The 22,390-nt window shown below is 45.1% G+C and overlaps 1 protein-coding gene across 2 annotated transcripts in view; it reads left to right on the top strand.

The window, feature by feature from the left end:
• Nucleotides 1-11,578: 11,578 nt before the first annotated feature.
• Nucleotides 11,579-22,390, top strand: part of LOC146865407 (interleukin-12 receptor subunit beta-2-like) — a 598,479-nt gene continuing 587,667 nt past the window's right edge. Inside the window, exon 1 of one of the 2 annotated variants that reach the window (XM_085631968.1) lies at nucleotides 11,579-12,007. Coding sequence is in view for 1 of the 2 variants with exons in the window: in XM_085631957.1 (XP_085488083.1) it covers nucleotides 11,961-12,007 (47 nt within the window). In the remaining variant the exon portion in view is untranslated. The remainder of the gene's footprint in view (nucleotides 12,008-22,390) is intronic. The other variant, XM_085631957.1, reaches the window with a different exon arrangement.

Raw genomic sequence — 22,390 nt, 5'->3', positions numbered from 1 at the left:
AAAATAAACGAGTTCTCTAAAGAGACAAAGAAAGTGCAGTACAAGCTAAACAGGTCAGAAAAGGTTTTAATTGGCCAGGTGATGTCAAAAGATTAAAATATCACATAAGGAAAACAAGTGAAAACACTGAACAAGTAAATGAAGTATCTAGCCAGTCAGGACTGTTGACTGTGAAAGCTAGGCGAAGAAGCCAAAGATTGAGAATTTTGAACAATAAGTTCAAGGGTCCTGAGTGGACTTATGTGATTCTTGAAGAACTCGAGAATCTAGAGTTAAATGAAGAAAGTGATGAGGAAGTAAATACAGAACAGATTGACGAAGGAGAAGTGACACCTCCTTGAAAAATAAAAGAAACATAAATTCAGAAAGCAAAGTAAATAAAAGAAGAGAAATCTTCTTCGACTAAAATGGCTGAAGACAGGGTTGTTGTGAAATCAAAACAAAATTGTGCAAAGAAGTGCTGTAGGATTTGTATATGTAGCATTTTATTAGTGGTCAAGGTTTAGCTATTTCTAACAGTAGCAATTCCTTACCTTATGTTAGCAGATAAAAGGAATGACACAGATACTAATGGAAATATAGCTAATTTGAAAGGAGACAGAATAGAATTAGAAGCATCAGATGAGTTCAGTTTGCATCACACTGTGATAGATAATGACACTACATTAAATGTATTCACAAAGTTGTTGTTTCAATATGTAGATACTATGGAGATTGGTGATTGGTATGTTTGTATGAAATTACCTGCCTCAGTAGCAGAGGGGGTCACTTACCATCATTTACCATTAACATATGGAATTTCATGGAGTATACTGACAAGTCTATTTTATAGAACTGGAAAGCTTCAATATTATTATTCAAACTTAGATATTGTATTTTCAGAAATACCTATTTGAAAGAATATGAATTCAGTGCTTAGTAGTTTAGATTCACAGTTTATGGGAAAATTCTTCTTAACTATGAAAACAATAGATATAGCAAAGGCACATAAAAATAATTCAACATGCTTATTACGTTAAGAAGAGAAGGTGTTTTTGAATTTAGTTGAAGAAAGGAGACAGGACTTCCAGAAAAAGGCTTCCGAACAGAAAACCCATATTCCACCATGGGCTGAGAAGGAGGGAATTTATGAAGCTGGAAAGACACATGCTGTGATGTCCCTAGATTTTGAAAAGACAGGGAAGACCTGCCTCCATAGATTGAAAACAGACTATAACAATGTATTTATTGGTTCCAGTGAATGTGAACATAATTTCTTAATTCTTGGAGGTTGAGGACTAAAAGGGGGAACAGATCTAGTATTTCCTGGTGTTTACTACGTGTGTGGAAATAATGTCTATAATAAGCTGCCAGCACGGTGGTACGAGGGTTGTTACTTCGGAATAGTATTTCCGAAAGTCTACCATGTAAAAAGAATCACTGGAAGCAATGAAAACACTAAAGAACTAACACGTAGAAAGAGAGCTAGTTTTTCAGAAATATTAGGTGACATATTTGGTGCATTAATACCTTCAGTGGGAGCCATTCTGAATTCACGTAGGATCTGTCAATTGTCTACAGTAGTTGACCGTCTATCTACTGATACTGCTTGTGGTTTCTTGATGATACATAAATACAGAAATGGTTGCAATTAGGTTTATGGTTTTACAAAATCGACTTGCACTGGATATATTGTTACCAAAAGAAGGCGGAGTCTGTAAAATGTTAAAAGTGCAACATTGTTGCACGTATATACCAGATAAAAGCACAGAAATTAGGAGATATATTAAAAATATTACGAAACTTGAAGAAGAATTGAAACAACTGGAGGTTAACAGTGTATGGGAAAGACTAACAAAGAGTATTTCTTCAATAGGGACCTGGTTTACTAATATAGGGAAAGGCAGTTTAGGTCAAATAGTAATTCCGTTGGTTGGTGTAACCATGATCGTCTTAATAATAACGATATGGTGCAAATGTTATAGAAAGAGATGGAGGTACGAAGTAAATGGAAAGGGAAAGAAAAGAAAGTATGAAGGGATACAGTTGGAAGAAATGAAAGGAGAATTATATAAGAGAATGAAGAACTTGAAAGCTGAAGATGGAAATAAAAGTGAAAAGACAGAAAAGGGAATTTAGATGTGCTAAAAATTGGCATCTGGGTTTGATGGGTATTTTGTGATGGCTTAAAATGCCATCAGAGAGGGGATTGATGGAGCAAGGACTTGTAGAAAAGAGACTTGTTCGGAAGCAATCCTCTCATAAAACTCATAACCTTGTATTAATCATGTATTGTGAAAATTAATATGCATCACACACAATATAATAGAAAGAAGAAGCTTGCCTATGTGTCTTACTAAAGAGTAACCCGAGTGAAAGCTAAAATGGCTGCTAACGCAGGAATCTGTATTGCGCATGCATCAACTGCATCTACGCAGTATGACGAGCTATCGCTTGGAGGGAATTTCCTGCACCTGCGCAAATGCTCCTAAAATGGCCGCTTGGAAGCTCACATGCTAAGCATCTGCTTTGCTGAAACTAAAACAAGTTATTTACTAAATACTAATGCGGGAAGAGCATTTATAAGTAAATGAGATTAGAGTAGATATAGGTGGTATACATTGAAACCATTTTGATTTTTAAATTAATATGTGTTCTTTTTGATTTTCTTATTAGTACGAATTTGGGCCTCTTATGGGATGCTGGAGACTATAACCCATGTGACCGCTACACATACGCAGTATAAGGGAGCAGAAGGAAGTGGTGCGACACTTGAACACCGTTCAAGGACAAAACCGATAAATACCCTGGGAACCAGCCCAATGTCCTGAGAAACGGATGTGAACCTGCGAAGCCTATAATATTGGTTCTAAATTGATGTGAATGCGGGTGGGAATAACGAAATATGAATAAAAATTAAAGGGTGGGATCATTGAACAAAGAAGTCAAAGAATAATTGAGAAAGAAAGCATGGTGTGAGGATCATTCCCCCTTGCCTGTCCAATCAGAGTTAGAAGTTTCATTATATTGAAACATTAATGGGTGGTACATGAGCATAGAAGGGTATAATTGAGGTAGCTTTAGTTAGTTAGTTAGATGGAGAATTGCTTATTGCTGCAGAGCTCGGGATGCTGTCGGAGTGACAAGCGAATGCTGATGAAGAATATTGCAGAACATCATCTTAGACTAAATTAAAATAGACGAAGATCGCAGAAGAATCTTGAGGAGGAAGAGAGTGTCAGAGAGGGGTGCGAGCCAGCGTCGGTGCTAGAGAGGTCATCTATCCTGTCCTGAATCCTGTCCTGAAGCTTTTGTCGCCTGATCTTTCCCGGGGGACCCTTCCCAGCTCCTTGGCCAGGGATTGGTTTTCACACCATCCTAGGTAATTATAATTTCATGAAAGTGCAGATGTACTTTTCTCTCTATCTTCTCCTTTCAAGCACCGTCATTACAAATATCTTTCTTCCTTTGAGTAACGGAGACTGTACTGTACTTTCAATTGTTTCACATGAATTTAATTTAGATAAAACCTTAAAACTTTCCCGAGTCTGTGGTTATTTTCATTACAAAGAAAATTGATTTGTGTCATTTCACCATCAACTACTTCAACTAATGGTCCATTGACCAGAGGAAAGAACTTTTTGATCAGTGAAAGATTGGTTATGTATGACAGGTAACTAATCTTAAAATAAGAAACAACATAAACTTTGACCCCAGTGGTTTAACCCCTTCAGTGCCCATGACGAGATAGTCTCGTCATGGAGCACGGTTGCGCTGTGCCCATGACGAGACTATCTCGTCATGAACTCCGTCCGCTAATTCAACGCCCGGCACAGGTCGGGGAAAGGGCGGGGCACACAAGGGGTTAACTAGTCATTGTGTATATGTGTTTATGGGCCCAGGTGAGAATATGGTGTTGGATTATCTGTGGCTGGTTCACCGCTGGATCACTGTTAACTTTGCAATTCTCATTAAAGTATTTCAAAGCATTTAAGAGACCTTTATTATAGCATGTAATAATATATTGTTAACTTTGTCAGTACTTAAATAATGTTGAAACCTCTCTTGGGGTCACCATTTATAACTCAACCCGAAGATACTTAGGGTGAGTGTTGCAAAACTAATAAGGGTGCTCCCTTGGAGCTGCAACGCTTTTGGTAGGCCTCAGAAATGCTTAACATCAAGTTTGTGGTCTCTGGGGCACCACTGAAAGAAAATAAGCAAATTGTTCAGTGGCGATCCGTCCATTGGGGGCGTTTGGGTGTTGCCCCCCCCCTGCCCGCGCCCGCAGCTTCCTCGGCATGACGTCTCTGAACTTAAGTTCAGAGACGCTGAGGCCGGGAGAACTGTCAGTCAGTATGACGTTTGACCGCCCACCCCCTTCAGAGTCTGAAGGGGGTGGGCGGTCTGGCGTCATGTTGACTGACAGGCAGCCAGCAGCACACAAGTGCGCATGAGTGGGGACGGAGGGCGATTTTTGAACCGTGCCCAGTCATGCGCACTAGTGTTTCCAAGGCTGGCGCATGCCCATTAGGAGAGCGAGGGTTGAGCCAAGGCTCACACCTCGGTCTCCTAATGGGTAGGCGGGCGGTGCATAAGCCTGCTCTAAGCCAATCCTGGTGCTGCTCCAGCACCAGGATTGGCTGAGAAGGTCGCCAGCACTGATGGGCTGTTGAGTGAGTGTGTAGGCGGTGGCGCCAGAAGTAACGGACACGAGGCGGCGCGGACCCGGACCTGCTCTCAGGACAGGTAAGATCCAGGCTCAAAGTTTATGATGTCACTTGACACTTCCTGTGATGCTAAGGGGGCAAAGTGTATGATGTCACTTCTGCTGCTCCTGACATTTATTGGTGAATTAACGTCCATGCGGGCAATGCTGTATCTATTCTGTGTTTCCGACAACCATGGGTTGCTATTTGCTCATGCCAAGGACTCCTCTCTCTACGTGTGACACTGACAGAAGTAGCTGTCCGTACTGTATCTGATGTTTGTGTGGTAAGTCTACAGACTAGTATTACTGTTACTCTTGTGAGTGAATCTTTCACTGCAGCCATTTGTGTCATACGTGACACGTGTGCTGAAAGACTGCACCTGTTCTGTGCATGTGAAGGATGCTTGCTGTTGGACATATTGCAACCGTTTTCTGGGTGTAAGTGAAGCATGATACACGCTTGTGATGTTATCTACGCTGTATCTGTTCACGGTTGTTTTTGGGAGGCCAACTGGCTATTGCAATTCTGTATATGGCCGCATTTTAGGGAAGCCTATGTGTTAGTGAAGCTTCGGATAGTGTTTTTTTCACTATACATAAACCCCGAACTACCTGTATTTTTAATGACTTTATATGTAGTTATGTTGTGTTCGAAATGTAATCTAAATGTGACATAATTCAGGTTCTGCACTCTGCAGGCTCGTAGCATGAAAACGTCATTTCCAGTTCCGCTTTAGTGCTTGTGAGACACGTCTCCCGTGTGTATTTCTCGTTGTCATACACTGTGGACCGATTATGATCAGCGCTCCCGTCAGAGACACAGAAGTTTATGAATCTGTTAAATCAAATGTAGGAGTGATTTAAGGGATCCGACGTGCTCCTTTTCATTCACGTCAGCGCGTGAGCTTTGGACATTGGGTGTCAGACTGATAAGTGCAGAAGCGCGCCTAGAAGTTTGAAGACAAATAGCACATTAACGCTAAAGTCTGTGAAAAAGCTGTTGAATCTGAAGGCAGAGGACAGAGAGGACTTTTAGGAATCAGAGTACTTTAGTAATGAGGTGCCAACGGAAAACTGAGAACAAGGGGACAGTTGTACTTTATTGGTAAGAAAAGAGCACCGGTTAAGAAAAACACACACATCAGTTCATGTTGATTTCTAAGTTTAACAGTGCAATAAGTAGCTTAATGAATCTTTCCAGGATGTGATTGTATTAATTACTCAAAGTTACTTTAAGATAACTTCACATGTGCGATTAAACTTTGCTCTAATTATGCTGACAGTCCTGAAATAGAAAGATTGCAGCATCAATCGTTTGTAAGGTTGAACCACAGAATTAGTTTCTACTGCGTCTCTCTTGCTCAAACTCATACCCCTATACCCGTGGTTGAATGTCTCCTTTATCCCTGCTCATACCTGGAATAGGAGCAGACCCATCAGCCCACCCCCCCTTCCCGGGTTTCCCAGTGCTTAGCATTTCTACTTATATGAAATTTAGAAAGTCAATGTTTCAAAGAGCCCAAAAGAGAAGCTGAAAGGTTGCTCATGAAGCAAAACTTTTCCATCTGCATGCCTTATCAACACACCATTCATTTTGATGAGCCTTGATGTTTACTTTTGTTAATGTTAAAATAGAGGCGTTTTTATTAAAAAAACTACCAGAAGCGCCATAATATGCAAAGTAATATCAGTCTGTGTCACGCGTTACAGGCTTAAATTCTCTTGTGCCCTAATGATAGCCTAACTATAATTACTTTATTAACTTTCTTGCTTTATCAAACTTGCTTGAAAATGCACCATTGCCCACTCTTTAAAAAATATAACTGCCGGGGTGGGGGCAACTCCCCCTTATGACAATCAGGCACATTTGCTACACTCGCACGCCGCAGGGGACTCATCCTAAACATTTACGCTCACCACTTTCAAATGTCACCAGCCGCCACTGAAATTGTTGGGTGTCATAGAGGTATCTAGGCAGTTTTTTTTCCAGCAGACGTGGCCATGGAGGCTTTTAAGACAATCCACTTCCCACGGCCATGCTCTTTTCATTTCCTTTGTGTTTTTTCAACATACGGTCTTGTGCTGGGCTTCTTTTCCAAAAGCCAGTTGCTAGCTCCCAATTTGGCACCCATTGCTACTTTTGGCAGGGACTGCAGGGGAGACTCCACAGCCCCCATGGTCCCAGCCTGCTCCTCATGAGCTCGACAAACTTCCTGGGAGTCGCCCAGAAGTTGCTGTCTGATCTTCTTCACCACCTGATTTTGTCCACTACGGTGGTAGCAGAGAAGGGCTCTCAATCCTGCTGCAGCAGCGTGAGTGACATTGTTCGTGCTAGGTGTCCCTTGGTCCCACAAACACAAGGAGCAGGGAACAGCACCCAGCGATGCATGGAAGCTTGGCTGCACTTGCAGGTCCGTTCTCTTTTTTGGTTCCCAGGACACTAGGGGAACTCAGGGACCAGGTTAATATTGAGCGCAACTACGTTTATTGTCAATTTGAGCCTTTCACTTTTGTCGGTCTCTGTACAGAGGGGGCTCCCTGAGGACAAAATGAAGGACTATGCACCCCCTGGCTATTTTTCTCCCAGGGTCCTTGACCCTCCCCGGGGAATTCAGGAGCTCGCAGGCTTCCTATTTTGTTTTCTCTGGCCCCGTGGGACAATTAGATGGGGCAGGTCTTGTTTTGCTCCTGGTGGCAAGCTCAAGCCATGAGGAGGGGTTTCTTCAGTCTCCTGGCATTCAAACGAGTGTATTCCGCAGAGAGCAGCATTTCTCTTTGTTATTGTTCTCTCCCATAGGACCTCTCCTCTGTCTAGTTGCCTGTCACCACTCCTTGGCCCAGGGTCTTCCTCAGCAACATCCCCAAGCCCTAAGGCAGAATGACCTCATTTGGCTACTTGTAGAGCCCCTGGGAGGAGTCAGGGTCACTCTCCTTCTGGAGGTCACACTCCTGCAGGACCAGTCCACAGAAGATCCCAGTGGTGCCCTCCAGGTCCCCTCCGGGAGGTTCATCTGTACACTGCCCCTCAGAGGGTGCAGGAGGAGCCAGCACCACTGGCCCTGTGGAAACAAATCAAGTCCTTAGGTGACGACTGAAATTTGCTTTCTCTAACCCAGCTGTCTCAGGCAGCTGGGTTAGAGAAAGCAAAAGCCTTCAGTGGTCTTGTGAGCGCTGATAGTGGCTGCACCCTCCAATCTTGTCACTGCTCTCATGCTGGTTAACAGCACGACAGCAGCACCAGGATTGCTTAAGGGAGTTGGCTCGGGCCCTGGACCTCATGAGAGAAGAAAAAGACCGAAGTGAGGAGGAAGCAGCAAGCACGGTAAGTAGTGTTTTATTTTATTAGGTCTCGCCTGACCCAGCGCATGCGCTGGTCTGGCGAGATTTATTGAGAGGGCTCCAAAAAGTGCTACCAGGCCAGCCTAGAGCTACAGTGCATGTGCGCGGGCGTGCGCGCCGCGCTTTACCGCGATTACTTTCACTTTCGATGTTTGATCGTGATCGCGATCACTTTCGCTTTCGCGGCCGCACAGCCGCTTTGCATAGCCAATAGGTCTCGCTTTTGGGATCTTATAAGTATTTGGTTATGTAACTGTTGCATGGCTAAACACTTATAAGGTCCCAAAGGTGAGACCTATTGGCTATGCCAATGCTTTTTAGGTCTCGCTGAGCCCCAGCGCTTGCGCTTGCGCTGGCTCGGAGAGACATTTTATAGTTGGGATTTTCAAAGTGCTGCCGTGGCCTAAAGCTTCAGTGCACGTGAACGTGCACGCGCGCAGCGCCATGTGTCTTTCCTCGGCAGCACGCGATCGCAATCGCGATCACTTTCACTTTCGCGGCGATCGCAATCGCGATCACTTTCACTTTCGCGGCCGCGGCCGCGTGGCGAAAGCTTGTTATTTTCATCTTGGCGTCCACTTCACGGGACGCCAGGCACATAAGTGAAACATAAACAGGCGACGCCCTTTATATTTTAGTACGGCCCCTGCTTTCATCGTTATTCTTTTTATAACCATGGCACCTGAGCCCCCGTGCCGCCCGGCAGGTCCCGTGGTGGGACATGGATCAGGGGCCAATTGTAGCCCGTAGCTTCTGCTTGTTGTTGATCTGCTCCATTCTGTGCTGGTGGTGTGGCCCCAAAAGCAGCAACGGAAGCAGGAGGCTCGGGCAGAGTGGCTCTTCATGGCCCCCGCCATTGGTGGGCAGAGCAGGCACCCAAAAGCAGCAAACGGAAGCAGAAGGCTCACCCCTGCTTTCATTACATTTTTTTATATAATTACAGGCTCGTAGTTTCTGCTAGCCGTTGATCTGCTCGTTTTTGCGTTGGTGCTGTGGCCCCAAAAGCAGCAACGGAAGCAGGAGGCTCAGGCGGAGTTGCTCTCCGCTGCCCCCGCCATCAATGGGCTGAGACGTCACCCGACAGCAACAACGGAAGCAGAGGCTTGGGCTGAGCTGCTCTCTGCGGCCCCCGCCATTGACGGGCAAAGCAGTCACCCGAGGCGCCGCGTCCTGAGCAGGTGTGGGACCCATGGGCTTGGGGAGCGAACAAGTGTTTGCCCCCGTATTGGACTTATATTTGTATTAAATATCTGTACCTACCCTTGGCCTCTTGCCGCTAAACACAATATGTATGATCACAGGAGACTTAACTTTTAGAGGTACACTCACTGCTATAAATGGAAATCAGTTACAAGGCAAAAGGGGGCACTCTATTCTAGTATTCTAGAGTGTTTCAAACAACCGAGATGTTTATAAGAAAGCAATAATGCTTGAAGTTACCAACAATTATTAGCGCACATCACCACTTCATGAAAAACGTCTTTTTTATTTAGATAGTCAAAATCGAAACGTTATTGTTAAAAACACCCCCCAAAAATGTAACGGGTGGTCAAGGGCAGCTTCCCTGTTGTTAATATCCCAAGAAAATAATAAAATTGGTTTATCCAAAGGCGGCACCTTGAAATCCTGTGCTCTGCATGAAACAGTCAACTCTAGTTGCATAAGCAGTCTTTAAACAGCTTGCCTGCTCTCGTGAGCTGTTATTGTCACTCAGTTGCTGCACGTTGATGACAGTCCCACTAATCATGTTCACTGTTGCATTGTCAAGGTGCGACAAGCAAAACAAAGTTCCTTAAAATAATAAGACTTTGAAGAAGTAAAACTGTTGGTCAATAGACTAATTCACAAGTGCGATAAAAAACTACAGAATGTAAACTAAAACCAAATTGAAATAAACCATTAAAAGAACCCAATTAGCCAGAAAAAAAATAAATGCTATCTGTTGCTCTCTATTCATTAATGTCTTATACTTATGTACATTAATGTCTCATGCTTGTTATTGAAATGCCTTATCTCCAAGCATTTCATAGTGCTTACTTTAAGGAACCTACAACCCATATTAACTTTATAAATAATATTTGGTGCTAGAGGGCACTATATAGGTTTACCAAAAGGGAGAGAGTAAAAATCCCAATCAGTATACCATCCCAAATATGGAACATGAGCTGGTTTTAAATGGATTTTTTAGCTTGTGTTAACAGAACTTAAAGTAAAGGGCAAAACTAAATGTGCCATGCAAGGAGGCCTTATGACGTTCTAGCCATAGTTGATAAGTGGTATACCTCTGCATGGTGATTTTATCGTAGCGGCCCCTTTAAAATCTTACTTGTTATCAGATCAAACATATTGTACATAAAAATAAAATGCTGTTTCTTTATTTTCGCATATTCTTTCTGTCACTTGTATCTAATAACATTCGTTTTTACAGGAAAGTTTTAATATATATAAGGTATGTCTTTCATCAGGCAACTCAATAGGTCTTGCATTTGTGAGAGTTTGAGCTATTGGCATTGTAAATAACAATGCCTTTATTTGTGTTTTACAAACCTGCAAGTGGTGCACATAAATAAAAGGCATTGTCATTTACAATGCCAATAGCTCAAACTTGCGTAAATGCGAGACCTATTGCATTGCAAATGCTTGTTTACTTTATTTTGATAATATATTTATTTTATGTACCCACCCATTTGCCCTCACCTCCACTTGGCATAGTTGAAAGCCGCCACTGGTTAACCCTCAGCCCCCGGTCGTCCTCCGCACACGCCCATTATGACGTCGGACTGCTAGGGGCCGGCCGAAACACACAAGGGGTTATTGGCCCTATTGTGTGGGGAGACTTTTGATCCTTCAGCTAGCCAGCATAGTAATTTACTTGGCATAGCAGGACAAAGTCCTTACTAGGAGTCAGAAAAATAGGATAAATTCTTAAGCGCCAGAAGTGCAGATATTGCAAAAGTGACATTGGCTCTCTGCTTGAGGAGTTAATGTTTACGATATGATCACCCACTCACGCCATAAAGCTTACACCAGTTCAGCACCAATCCTTGAGGGTCCCTTCTCCATCAGGCTACCTGTGCACAGATAATGGGCTGAGCTAGATGGTAGACTCACGTGATTAACCAGCACAAGTGTGCACACGCATGTACATACATGTTCATGTGCAACCAGCCCGAGCTACGCAGCAGACCTTATCTTAAAAGGCGGACACCAGTGGTGAACACTTCCAAACCATTTCAATGAAGCTTACAGTGAGTGAGACTCCCTCGCATCATAAATCCATAAATCAAGTGATCTAAAAAGCGAAATATCCAGGGGTATTAAATGGGCGGAACCCTTTCTCGCGCATGTCCACAGATTCTTGTCACACGTAACCACTGACACGACCTGCTTTCATTATGAAGTGGTAAAAGATGCCTGCACCAAGCAATGCCTTACTAACCACAAAGCACACGCACGCGTGTCAATCAAAAATGTTTGTTGATCAGGCACCCTGATGTGTTCTTGGCTTGCGCCTTTGCAGCCACTGAACACACTCTCCTCATAGTCGCTACACGTGACTTCCTGACAATCTGAGAAGATGCTGGAAAATAGATAGCAGTTTCTTTGACGAAGCTCGTGCGAGCTGGGGTGTCCTCTAGGGGTAGGAGGATGGGGCATCAGACAGCCATCAATGGGACGAACTCACTTGAAGGAGTTTAGGTATCGTTCGGTTGAAGGGGAGGGGTCACTCGTTGTAGGGGAGCGCTCAATATATGCAGCCGCAACCCCGCACTGCGTGGGCTCTCAGTGCATTGCCCAGAAACCTCCTCGCCGCCTGCGGGAGAGCCCCTGAGAAGGAGCTTCCGCTACGCACAGGGGTCCCTTATCACTGCGGGGGGGGTGCACATTGAGCTGTGCGGGGAGGCTACTGTAATAAAGAGCATTATCCCGGATGCACGAGTCGCTGCTGCCCAGCACCGCGAGAGCAACAGGACCACAGTGAGTACACTCGAGGACGAGCGGGGAAGGGACGCCTGGGGCACGCAATGAGCTTAACACAGGGGGGCAGATATACAAGCCCCTTGCGCCACTTTTGCGTCACTTTTCCCATGTTAATAGTGGCGCAAGGGCCTTGTAAATCTGCCCCTGGGTATCTATCGCTGAACGAACAACCATGAACGCCAACGAAATCTCTGTGGAAAATGCACGTATTTATGTATGTTATGTACGTTGATGTATTTAAGTAGCATGCAGGCAACCTTACCATGCATTGGAAAGGATTTATTAGCATTTTATTTTCCTATAGACAACATCCTTGCGCCTGTAAACAATCCAATCCTGAAGGTAAAATAATACAAATATTTCGGACATTTTCATAAAGTACATAGTGTTCAAGTTAGAAAATGGGGCTGAGGAAGAAGGCGTTTCAGGTTGGATGTGAAATAATGAAATACTGAGCGGTTAATACTGGTAGATGTTTGAGTGGAGGAACAAGGGCTCACATAGAACACTGAATACAGTAATTACATGAGATTCATTTACATATTTACAATTCTCTGTATGATGCCAACTAAAATACGTGCTGGTCTATCCTACAAGGCTTGTGACATGTCTGCAATGTAGTCCATCGTCTCATCATAGATAGCAAGAGTCTCACGCAAGGTGGACGCTCGGGCAGTCCTGTGTGTTTTTAGTTATCCAGCTACCCTCTCGTCTGAGGCATATAAACTCGTTTTTGGAATGCGGAAGAATAAACTACACGTCACAGGATGCAAAATGATGGCCATGAACAGCGCGGGTGAAAGGTGTTACGTATGATGGATGAACCCAATAGTCTGCGAACGGCATGTGGCACATTAAATAGAGTCATGCGTGTCAGCCAAGGTCACTTTCCATTCTGGCACTTCCCGGTTTGTTATCCTCATTTTTAGTGCGAGCTTACAAGGCCCTCCTTGCTGAGCCTGATTGGATAAAGACAGGTCAAGGTGACAGTATCATTGCTTAGGCCATTCCGTGATTGGTTGGCATCCATAACCGTAAACGTAATATCTGACGCTCTTTTGCATTTGAAGAGCTCAACATAACTGATTCCATGACCCGTTTCAGAATGTGAAAGCGTAAGACTTTTATGCAAGTGATTTGGGGTTACCAGAGAGGCAAAGATAACGCATCGTGCATTGCCCATCCTCCTTGGGTTTTCTTTGTAATGTCGGAAAGACCACATCACACGTCGCCTTCGCGCCCGCACTGCGCGTGCAACGACACCAGGAAACTTAACAGAACACGCGGCTGGCTCGCGCTTTTGCAAAGGGATGCCAGGGTTAAAACCCAAGGGGCCGGACTGTCGCACTCACAGCAAGCACTGTGAGGGAAACTTTACCATTCTCACACAGATGACTTTGTGTCAGCGCCATCGGGTGGCTCTTCGGATCCTCTCTTGTGCTAAGCGCCCAAAGAAACGCAGGCCCTGGTTGTGTGTCGTAAGGGGAGATGCCGGCACTTTTCAGAGTCGGATTGTGATCACAATTAGACCCAGGAACACCCCCAAAATGTGGCCCACATTCCCGGACCGTGCCCTTTCATGAAACTCCATTCAGCAAGTCTCCTTGGACTCATTTTTAGAGAAATGTTTGCTAATGTAGACATTTAAAGCCTACGTTCACATTGGTGAACACAGGAAGCTCTGCTTGTTGGCCAGGCCGGTGAGGTCACATAGGAGGCCCAAGGGCCACCACCCCTGACCTGGCTAGCGCCGCCACCTGGCCATTGTTTCACTGGGAAGACCAGTCTTTTAATGTCCTGGCGGGTACGAAAAGGACGAAAATCACCCAAAGCCAGTATTTTTTCCTCTGAAGAGTATGCACTTTGAGCAGTAACCGTAAGCCAAAAACACTTTAAAATGTGATCTAACGCTGCTTTATAGTTTGACTGACATTTAAACTAAACAAAGGCAGAAAAGCCGTGTTAAAGGAGAACATGAACGTTTTTAAATAAATAGTCCTCTTTAGTTACCATGCTCCGGCTTTTGAGGAATCTTAAACACGAACAAATGGAGAGTTATTTGTTTAAATTTTTTTTTTTGTAGATTTATATTTGGTGAACTCCCCCTAGGGTATTGGGGCTATTTACATGAACACCAGTTACACTGCACAAAAACACATTAATTTTTATTTCAGGCCTTGGGAGATCAGACCAGAATCACAGGATGTTGAGCCGATGCCGGGACAAAAACGTAGTTCCCCAATTCAAAGGCGGCAGCTCTGGCCTTAACTCTACATCCTTTCTATTTTTGTTTCCTCTGTGCAAGGTGGCCTCTTGGTGAGGCCTATGCAAATACATACACACCCTCCAGCATGGCCTGAAAAATATTGGGGCCGAGGTGACAACATCTGGCTCCCGTGAGGCTGAGACATCTTCTCTTACTCAGTCACTCTCCAGCCAACCATAGGGAGGGGGGGGAGGGGGAGGGTAGCCTGGCCGGGGAGAGGCCAAGAAAATGACACAGCAGCTGCTGCTCCAGCAAAGTGGGGGCTGAGGTGAAGGGGACCCCAGCAACCACAAAATCGCCTGGCCCTCCAGCGAAGTTGCTGCAAACGCCCACCCTCCCTCTCCCACTATGGCCCGAAGGTGATAGCCTGGGAAGGGGTCAAGGGAAAGACAATGCTTCTGGGCCAGGTCAGGCCCAGCGGGGCCAGAGATGAGAATGGCCCAACGGCTAGAGCAACACCTGGCCTGCAGTGAGACTGATTCTCAGACTCAGCCTTCCCCCGCCCAGCACAGCCTGAAGTCGATGGCCTGTCAGGGGAGGAATGAAGCAAAGACAGAACACAGCTGCTGGACCAGCCATGGGAGGGAGGATGGGTCTGAGGAGAAGATGGCCCAAGGGCCTCAACACCTGCCTTCCCACCAAGGGTACTGTACTCTCCCCGTCCCCCTCCTCGGTTTGACAGCAAGGCAGGGGTGGGGACACTGCTTCTGGGTGTCTGCGCTGACCCCTCCGGTCAGGGGCGTAGCTTGAGGGGGGTTTAGGGTGTTTCACCCACTCCAATAAATGTATTCTCTAGTAAATAGTTGGGTACAGGTGCTTTCAGTTGGGTATGGTGAGGTGGCTGTCGAATTCCACCTAGGATTTTTACATGAACACACACACACACAAACACACACACACACACACACACACACACACACACTCCCATCTGTTTTGAAGTTCTTAAAACTGCTGGTTATTTTACAACATATTGTCTTTTAAGCAACCCTGACACTCTGCACTGCTCTCCCGTCCCACTGCCCCTTGAGCTCCCTCTTGCTCTGCTTCTCAAATAATGTATTTTACCATTAAATACCAGTGTGATTGTTGGGAAATTTGAAGATCACCCCCCCAATCTTACTGACCAGGCCACGCCCCTGCCACTGGGGCCATGCTGAAGACTGCCGCGACCAGCACCGCCCAGGCCTAGCAACGCCACTGCAAGTCCCTCCCCTCTGAGATCCTGCCTGCCCATGATGCTGGCCCCAAGTTACAGTGGCCTGGACGACACAGTAAGGCTCTGTGGGCTGGTTGACAGAGTCCTTAAAAAACAGCATACCCTTAGACAACGGCCCGTTGCCCAGTACCAGACTTCCTGCCTTCCCAATCCAGCCCTGCTATTTATTACACCAGATACATTTCAACCACCCAGGAGTCAGATTTTATCTGGTACGATAAATAGCACGTATTCTGAGTTTTGGAGAACACATGCTTAGAGTGGTACCAACTCTGCATGTTACATTAAACGTTGTACTGTTTTCCCTTGTTAAATTCTGTCAGGCTTGACCTGCCAAAATGTAATAAAGGATGCAGTACTTAATACACCCGGTAATTACTGGGCACAGTAAATACCACACACGTCTGAATCCAGAACTCTTTACAAAAACAGGTTTATGCAGGAGTCAGAAAACACCCAGCAAAGCATAATCGAGGCATTTGTTGATTGGAAATGTATCTACTGAGTAAAAATTTTAAGGCTGCCCTAAGGCGCAAGGTCTGCCTATAAACACATCTCAGAGAAAATATATAGGGGCAGATTTATGACGTCTGGCGCATCTCTGCTAATCAGCAGAGATGCGCCAGAAGAGTTGCGACGCATCTGCCCACCCGTGCGCCACCATTGATGCGCCGCATTTACAATGCGGCGCACCGTGGCACTCGGATGGGCAGATGCGTGACGCATCTCCTGTCGGAAAGGCGGCGCATTGCTGGAGTTGCGTTGCAAGCGCGACGCAGCTCCAGCAAGGCTCGGGGGTGCCCTATCATTACAATGCTGCATCAATCCTTATGCCTGCTTCAAGCAGGCGCAGGGTTTTGACGCAGCATGGGCACAAAAGTGACTGAGTGAAATCTTGTAGATGTCACTCAGCCACTTTTAGGAGGCGTTCCTGCGACGGAACGCCCCCCCCCTGCACAGGTACGCCTACTGCTGCCGCAGGGCTTTACAACGTGACGCATCTCCCAGATGCGTCATGTTGTAAATACCCCACAGCATGGCGCAGGAATTGGGCCGCCGTTGCTTCACAAAAGTGACGCAACGGCGGCGTAAATGAGGCACAAGGGGCTCATAAATCTGCCCCATAGTATTTGATATTACTACCCGCACACTGGCTTCAACAGGAAGGTTAATCTCGATTGTCTTTCATGTGATAGAGGCTTAAAAACTCCCTTGTTTCATTACAACAAGAGAGAAAGTTCTAATTTGTGGAGGCCGTAACTTTTCTCTAATCCCTCTGCCATGTTTAGTCCTGACCTAGTCTGGGTCAAGAAGTCTTTTAAAGCCTGGAATTACCTTCATAGCGAGGAAACCGAGATCTCAAAGACTGCTGTAGGGGATTATGTGAAGCTTCAGACTCCCCGTATAATGGAGCCGTACCTAGCATGGGTTGACAGTACTTGGGACAGAGTACTTTTATCTAGATTCAGACACAGCTTCACGGGGTAGCATTTGGGTTTCCCTGTTGGCCAATTTGACCCATGCAAATCGGTAATTTCCCCGTGTGACGAGTCTTCTCCGACGGGGGTGTTTTCCTGGAGTCCTGCTATGTACTTACCTGTCGACCCGTTGCCAGTTGGTCCGTTCACCTTGCCGCTCCTGGGCTCCTCACGCTGTTGGTCTCCCCTGACACCGCCTGACTACATTGCGGCCGCGACAGAGGGAGACTACAGCTCCCAGGCTGCTTAGCGGCTACTTCCTGCAGTCTTCGCGCCCGGAGGCGCTCATAAGGTCGAGGCTCCCTGGGTGGAGCGGGGTTTTTTTCCTGGAGTCCTGCTGCGTACTTACCTGCCGACCTGTTGCCAGTTGGTCCGTTCACCTTGCCGCTCCTGGGCTCTTCACGCTGTTGGTCTCCCCTGACGCCGCCTGACTCCATCGCGGCCGCGACAGGGGGAGACTACAGCTCCCTGGCTGCTTAGCGGCTACTTCCTGCAGTCTTCGCGCCTGGAGGCGCTCATAAGGTCGAGGCTTCCTCCGCATCGCGAGACGCGCGCGGGCGGCGCCGGGCTAAGCCCGGGCAAAGGGCGGGCCGTCCGGGGCCGGAGGAGGCCGGGCAGGGCCCTATCCTTTGGTTCTGGCACCTTATTTCTCTTAATGAAACATTTCACTTGGACTTTGCCCATTGTATTTATCACTTGTGTATTTCCGGTGCTATAATTGTATACTGTATATGGTCACTATTAAGGTAGATATTGCTGTATTTGACCGATATTAGATATGGGGAAGCATAAGGTTGTTCAGGGCCATAACGACCCGAGGCCAAACAATACTTCATTACCAACTCTGACAGCCATTGATCGTATGCTCCAAAAAACAATTGGGGTGGTTGTATCTGCCATTGAAAGTACTGAAAGGCGCCTTTCACTCCCAGCAGGCTTGCCCCCCCCTTTGCCTGTTAATAACGCATCGATCTTTACTACAAATTCTCAGGATTCTCTAATAGTACCATCTTTTATTGGTCTCCCAGAGGTTAGAACACTACAAGAAATAGGGAATACTGTAACTCGCCAGCAGCAGTCAGTTGGAGACTCTTTGCCTATACATTCTAGGCTCTCTTTGTCCCCGGCCATTTTTTCCACTAATGATCTGCTTGAGTTCCCACTTCTGCATGAGAACCCCATAGTACAGGTGGGATTGGATTCACCTTTAAGTCCAATCTCAATCACTGGTTCAGTGCAAAGTATCAATAGTGACACACTGCAAATGACAACTAGAGGCCAGAAGGCGAGATGTTAGCAAAAACATAGTAACAAGGAAGGGCCGCAACTATTAAATGTTAAAAGAAAGAGATCCCATAAACCTTGTAAAACTGCTAGTAAATCTAATGTGGAACAAGGGAAAAAGGATAATAACAAATCTTTAGCTGCCCCTCCTAACATCTGTACGAGTGACTTGTTATTAGGGGAGAGCTTTTGGGGGAAAATGGAGGACATGCTAACTGTTCTTATCACACCTATTATGACAAAATTAACAAATATTGAATTTAGGGTCAACAACATGGAAAAACAAGTGGTGGGAAATTCACAAGGTTCACAGGATAATGTACCCCTTACTCTACCCCCTGCTGTACCTCGAATAATTTTGCCTGACACACATAGCAATCCAACAAAAGTATCAGAGGTGTCTGGCTGTTGTGCGCAGCAGGAGCCAACTGGCTCAAGTGGTACTAATCCTGTTGGAATACATGTTTTAGGACCTTCTAATCCAACTCACAATATAGATTTAACTACCACAAGAACTGTTGCAGACACCAGGGAGGTAATTACTACATTTAGTTTACCTACGTTGAATTTACCCCCGAGGCTCTACCTTATACTGTGGTGCTAGCAAATGTCCCACCTCTTCCTCCAAATGCTTTTGAACATTGGTCAACTTTGAGGAATAAGGCCCTTCATTTTTTGTCTACCAAATTTGGATTGAATACTGCTCTCTTCTAAAATTTTAAGATGGTTAGAAGAGTTCGCTGGCTTGGTTCGTCAGCTAAATCACTGAGAGGGGACTGTGTGATTGTATCTTTCCGGTCTCCCTTATTGGTTAACCATATACTTGAAAAATGCTATACCGGCCACTTAGCTACTGACTATGTCAACATTGTTCCCCTTGATTTCTTTTATCCCCCCTTACGACGGGAAAGGTTGTGGGGTCATCGTTCCCAATTGTATAACCAGGGGCATTTCGAAGGCGAAAGATACAGTATACCAACATTTAATCATTTTGACATTTTAAGTGGCTTAGATAACAATGATTGACAGCAAATTCATCCTCCCCTAAATACTTTAACCATTGTTGCAGAGCCTATGAGTGATCCTATGGATAATAACAAGGGAGGAACGGGGGCAGCCCGTTGTTTACCAGAGTTTGAGGGCAATGTAGGGGGGCTGGCAGCACTGGAAGTGGGACCAGTGGAGAAGAATGAGACCAGACCAATGTCTTTGTCGGTAGATTCCACTTTAGTTCCTCCTGTTTGTCCCCCACTCGGTTCTCTACCTTGTAGCGTATGTTCATGGAACATTGCTGGTATTAAATCCAAAATTGGCAATCCACTCTGGCAAGACTTTATTCAAATGCAAGATCTTATTTGTTTACAAGAAACATGGAGTAAGGACCCGGTCCATCTAAATGGGTTCAAAACGTTCCATACTCCAGCCGTGGATACCTTCCATGGAAGGGCCAAAGGGGGTTTGACGACTTATATATCTAATAAATTACATCTCATAAAGATAATGGAGCCAGTTAAAGAGTCCTATTTTCAAATTTTGATAATAGTTTTGGATTTATCCACCCCGATTGCCTTACTCAATTTATATAATAACATCCCCCCTGGGGAAGTTTCTACTGTTTTTAAGAAGTTGGCCAAAGTAGTGCTCTCACAGGAAAAAATCTTTGGATTTAACATGCTAACACTCCTCCTGGGAGATTTCAATTGCACTCTATGCAATATGATGGCAGATAATAGATGTAGTATAGGAAGAGAAGATGGTCTGAGTCAGTCTCACTTTAATCATTCTACTTTGGGAGAACAATTGAATGAATTAATTGGCCAATTTGACTTGGGCTTTATAAATGAGGTTTGCCCAACACCACTTCCTCTCCCTCCAACTTTTAATGGGCGAGGTTGTACTTCTACTATTGATTTTGCACTAATTACAAATAGGCATGCTCGAAGTATTGTCACTTTTAACGTATCTGACATTGCTCTAAGCGATCATTTTCCACTCTGCTTTGCCATGTTTATCCCAAAGAGGTCTGCCCCAAAAATAGTACAGATAGAGACAGACTGTGGGAAAATCTTGCCATTGGTAGTATCAATGGCTATACGCTTAAATCGGACAAGGTGGATCAAATTAACATGCTTAATAGGGTATTTACCAACTGTGCTCTTGATTTCTCAACGTGCCTAACGGTGGATGCTACTTCAGAAAATATACTTGCATCCTTTCTGTCAATTTGTAATGAGATTAAAACTTCTTTAACGAGACAACGTAGACACAACAAAGCACAGAGGGGTAGCTGGTTTAATTCCAGATGCACCAAAGCGTATTCTCTTTTAAAGAAAGCACTGCATAATCAACCTAGGTGTGTAGAAGAAGTACGTAAATCTAGGAAAGAGTACAAACTCGCTGTTAATGATAGAAAAGCTGAGTTAAGGAAAGAATCTTGGGAAGCGTTGCATCAGGCGTCGGTATGCAACGATTGTGCAAGTTTTTGGAAGATCATCAGAAATCCTCTATTTAGAGAAGAGTCCTGTCCCACCCTAGAAATAGCTATTTCTGAGGCCGAGTGGATTGACCACTTTTCAAAAGTGTACGAGGGAGATAGAACGCCTTCCCCCTCTTGCAAACCCTCTGACTATCCATCTCTGAGAGATATGCAGTTTTCTTTGCCAGAGGTTGAAAAGGCGATACATGCAAGTAAGGGTGGGAAGGCCCCTGGCCCAGACGGTGTACCCATAGATGTATTTAAGGCAATTATGCCTCTGTGGGACCCCCTTCTGGTCCAGGTGCTAAATGCCTGTTGTGCGTCGAAATTCTTGCCCACTTGGGTGGAGTCCATAATCGTCCCAATATACAAAAAAGTGGATAGACATGACCCGGGCTGTTATAGGCCCATTTCCCTTTTAGATTCGTTCACAAAAGTAGCTGGACGAATAATCCTGGACCGACTACTCTTATGGGCTGAGGATAATTCTATTTTATCCGACTTACAATATGGCTTCCGCACTGGCCTAGGAACAGTGGAACAAGGCCTAAACTTTCTGATGCTGACTGGGAAATACACTAGGGCTAAGAGGGAGAATTTGTTTGTGGCTTTTGTTGACCTCTCAGCCGCTTTTGATTGTGTGATTCATTCCAAACTATGGATGTTATTGGAACAAATTGGGGTTGAAGAAAACATTATTTATTTTCTTAAATGTTTTTATAGTGAAGCATTTGCGTCCGTACGCTATGGTCATAAAGGGGAATGCACTGGTAAAATCCCAATTAGGAGTGGGGATAGGCAAGGCTGTGTCCTGGCCCCATTCCTTATTAATTTGTATATAAATGGTCTGGAGAAAGCCTTGTGCAATAACAGTTTTGATCCCCCACACGTAGCTGGCCGCCCAATTCCGTTATTAATGTACGCGGACGATGCAGTATTGATGTCCCGTACTCAAATGGGACTACAGCGCGTGGTCGCTAGTTTTGCCCTCTATATGAAAGAATTGGGCTTAAAAGTTAACATTGCAAAAACTTTCAACATGCACTGTGGCAGAAATGTAAAAACAAAGAAGCCCATTTTTATTGAAGGCCAGCGGTTGGTTCTAACGAAACAATTCTCCTACCTAGGCATTCTGTTTACTCAGAAGGACGTATGGGGTGAGGCATTGGTAGCAAAAAAACAGGCGATGATTCGCTCGACCGCTGCCCTTAGGTCCTTCTCAGGGAAATTAGGCACCAGACCACCCGCAGAGTTAATTAAAATTTATAAAGCTAAATGCGTATCCGGTGCTATGTATGTTAGCGGGATATGGGGGTTTGTGGATCCTATTCCGCTCCAGGTAGTTGAGAACTCTTTCCTGAAGTTTATCCTCACGGTCCCTAAGAGTTCCTCTAACTATAATTGTCATACAGAATTGGGACTCCCTTTTATATCGGACCTTATTAAGCTTGAACCTGTGCTATTATGGCACAGGGTGTGGTCAAAAGAAGAACCTAAGCTTAATAGAGATATATTGTCAGATGTCTTAAAGTTAGATGGACATATGAGGATACCATGGCTGAGTTATGTACGAAAGTTTTTAACCGACATGGGCAAGTTGGATTATTTTCTAAATCCTCTTACTATCTCAGCAATTTCACGGAAAGATCTTAAAAAAGAG

This window comes from Triturus cristatus, chromosome 2_1, assembly GCF_964204655.1.
Source record: "Triturus cristatus chromosome 2_1, aTriCri1.1, whole genome shotgun sequence".
Classification (NCBI taxonomy): Eukaryota; Metazoa; Chordata; class Amphibia; order Caudata; family Salamandridae; genus Triturus; species Triturus cristatus.
This window is presented reverse-complemented; position numbering and strand designations above follow the sequence as displayed.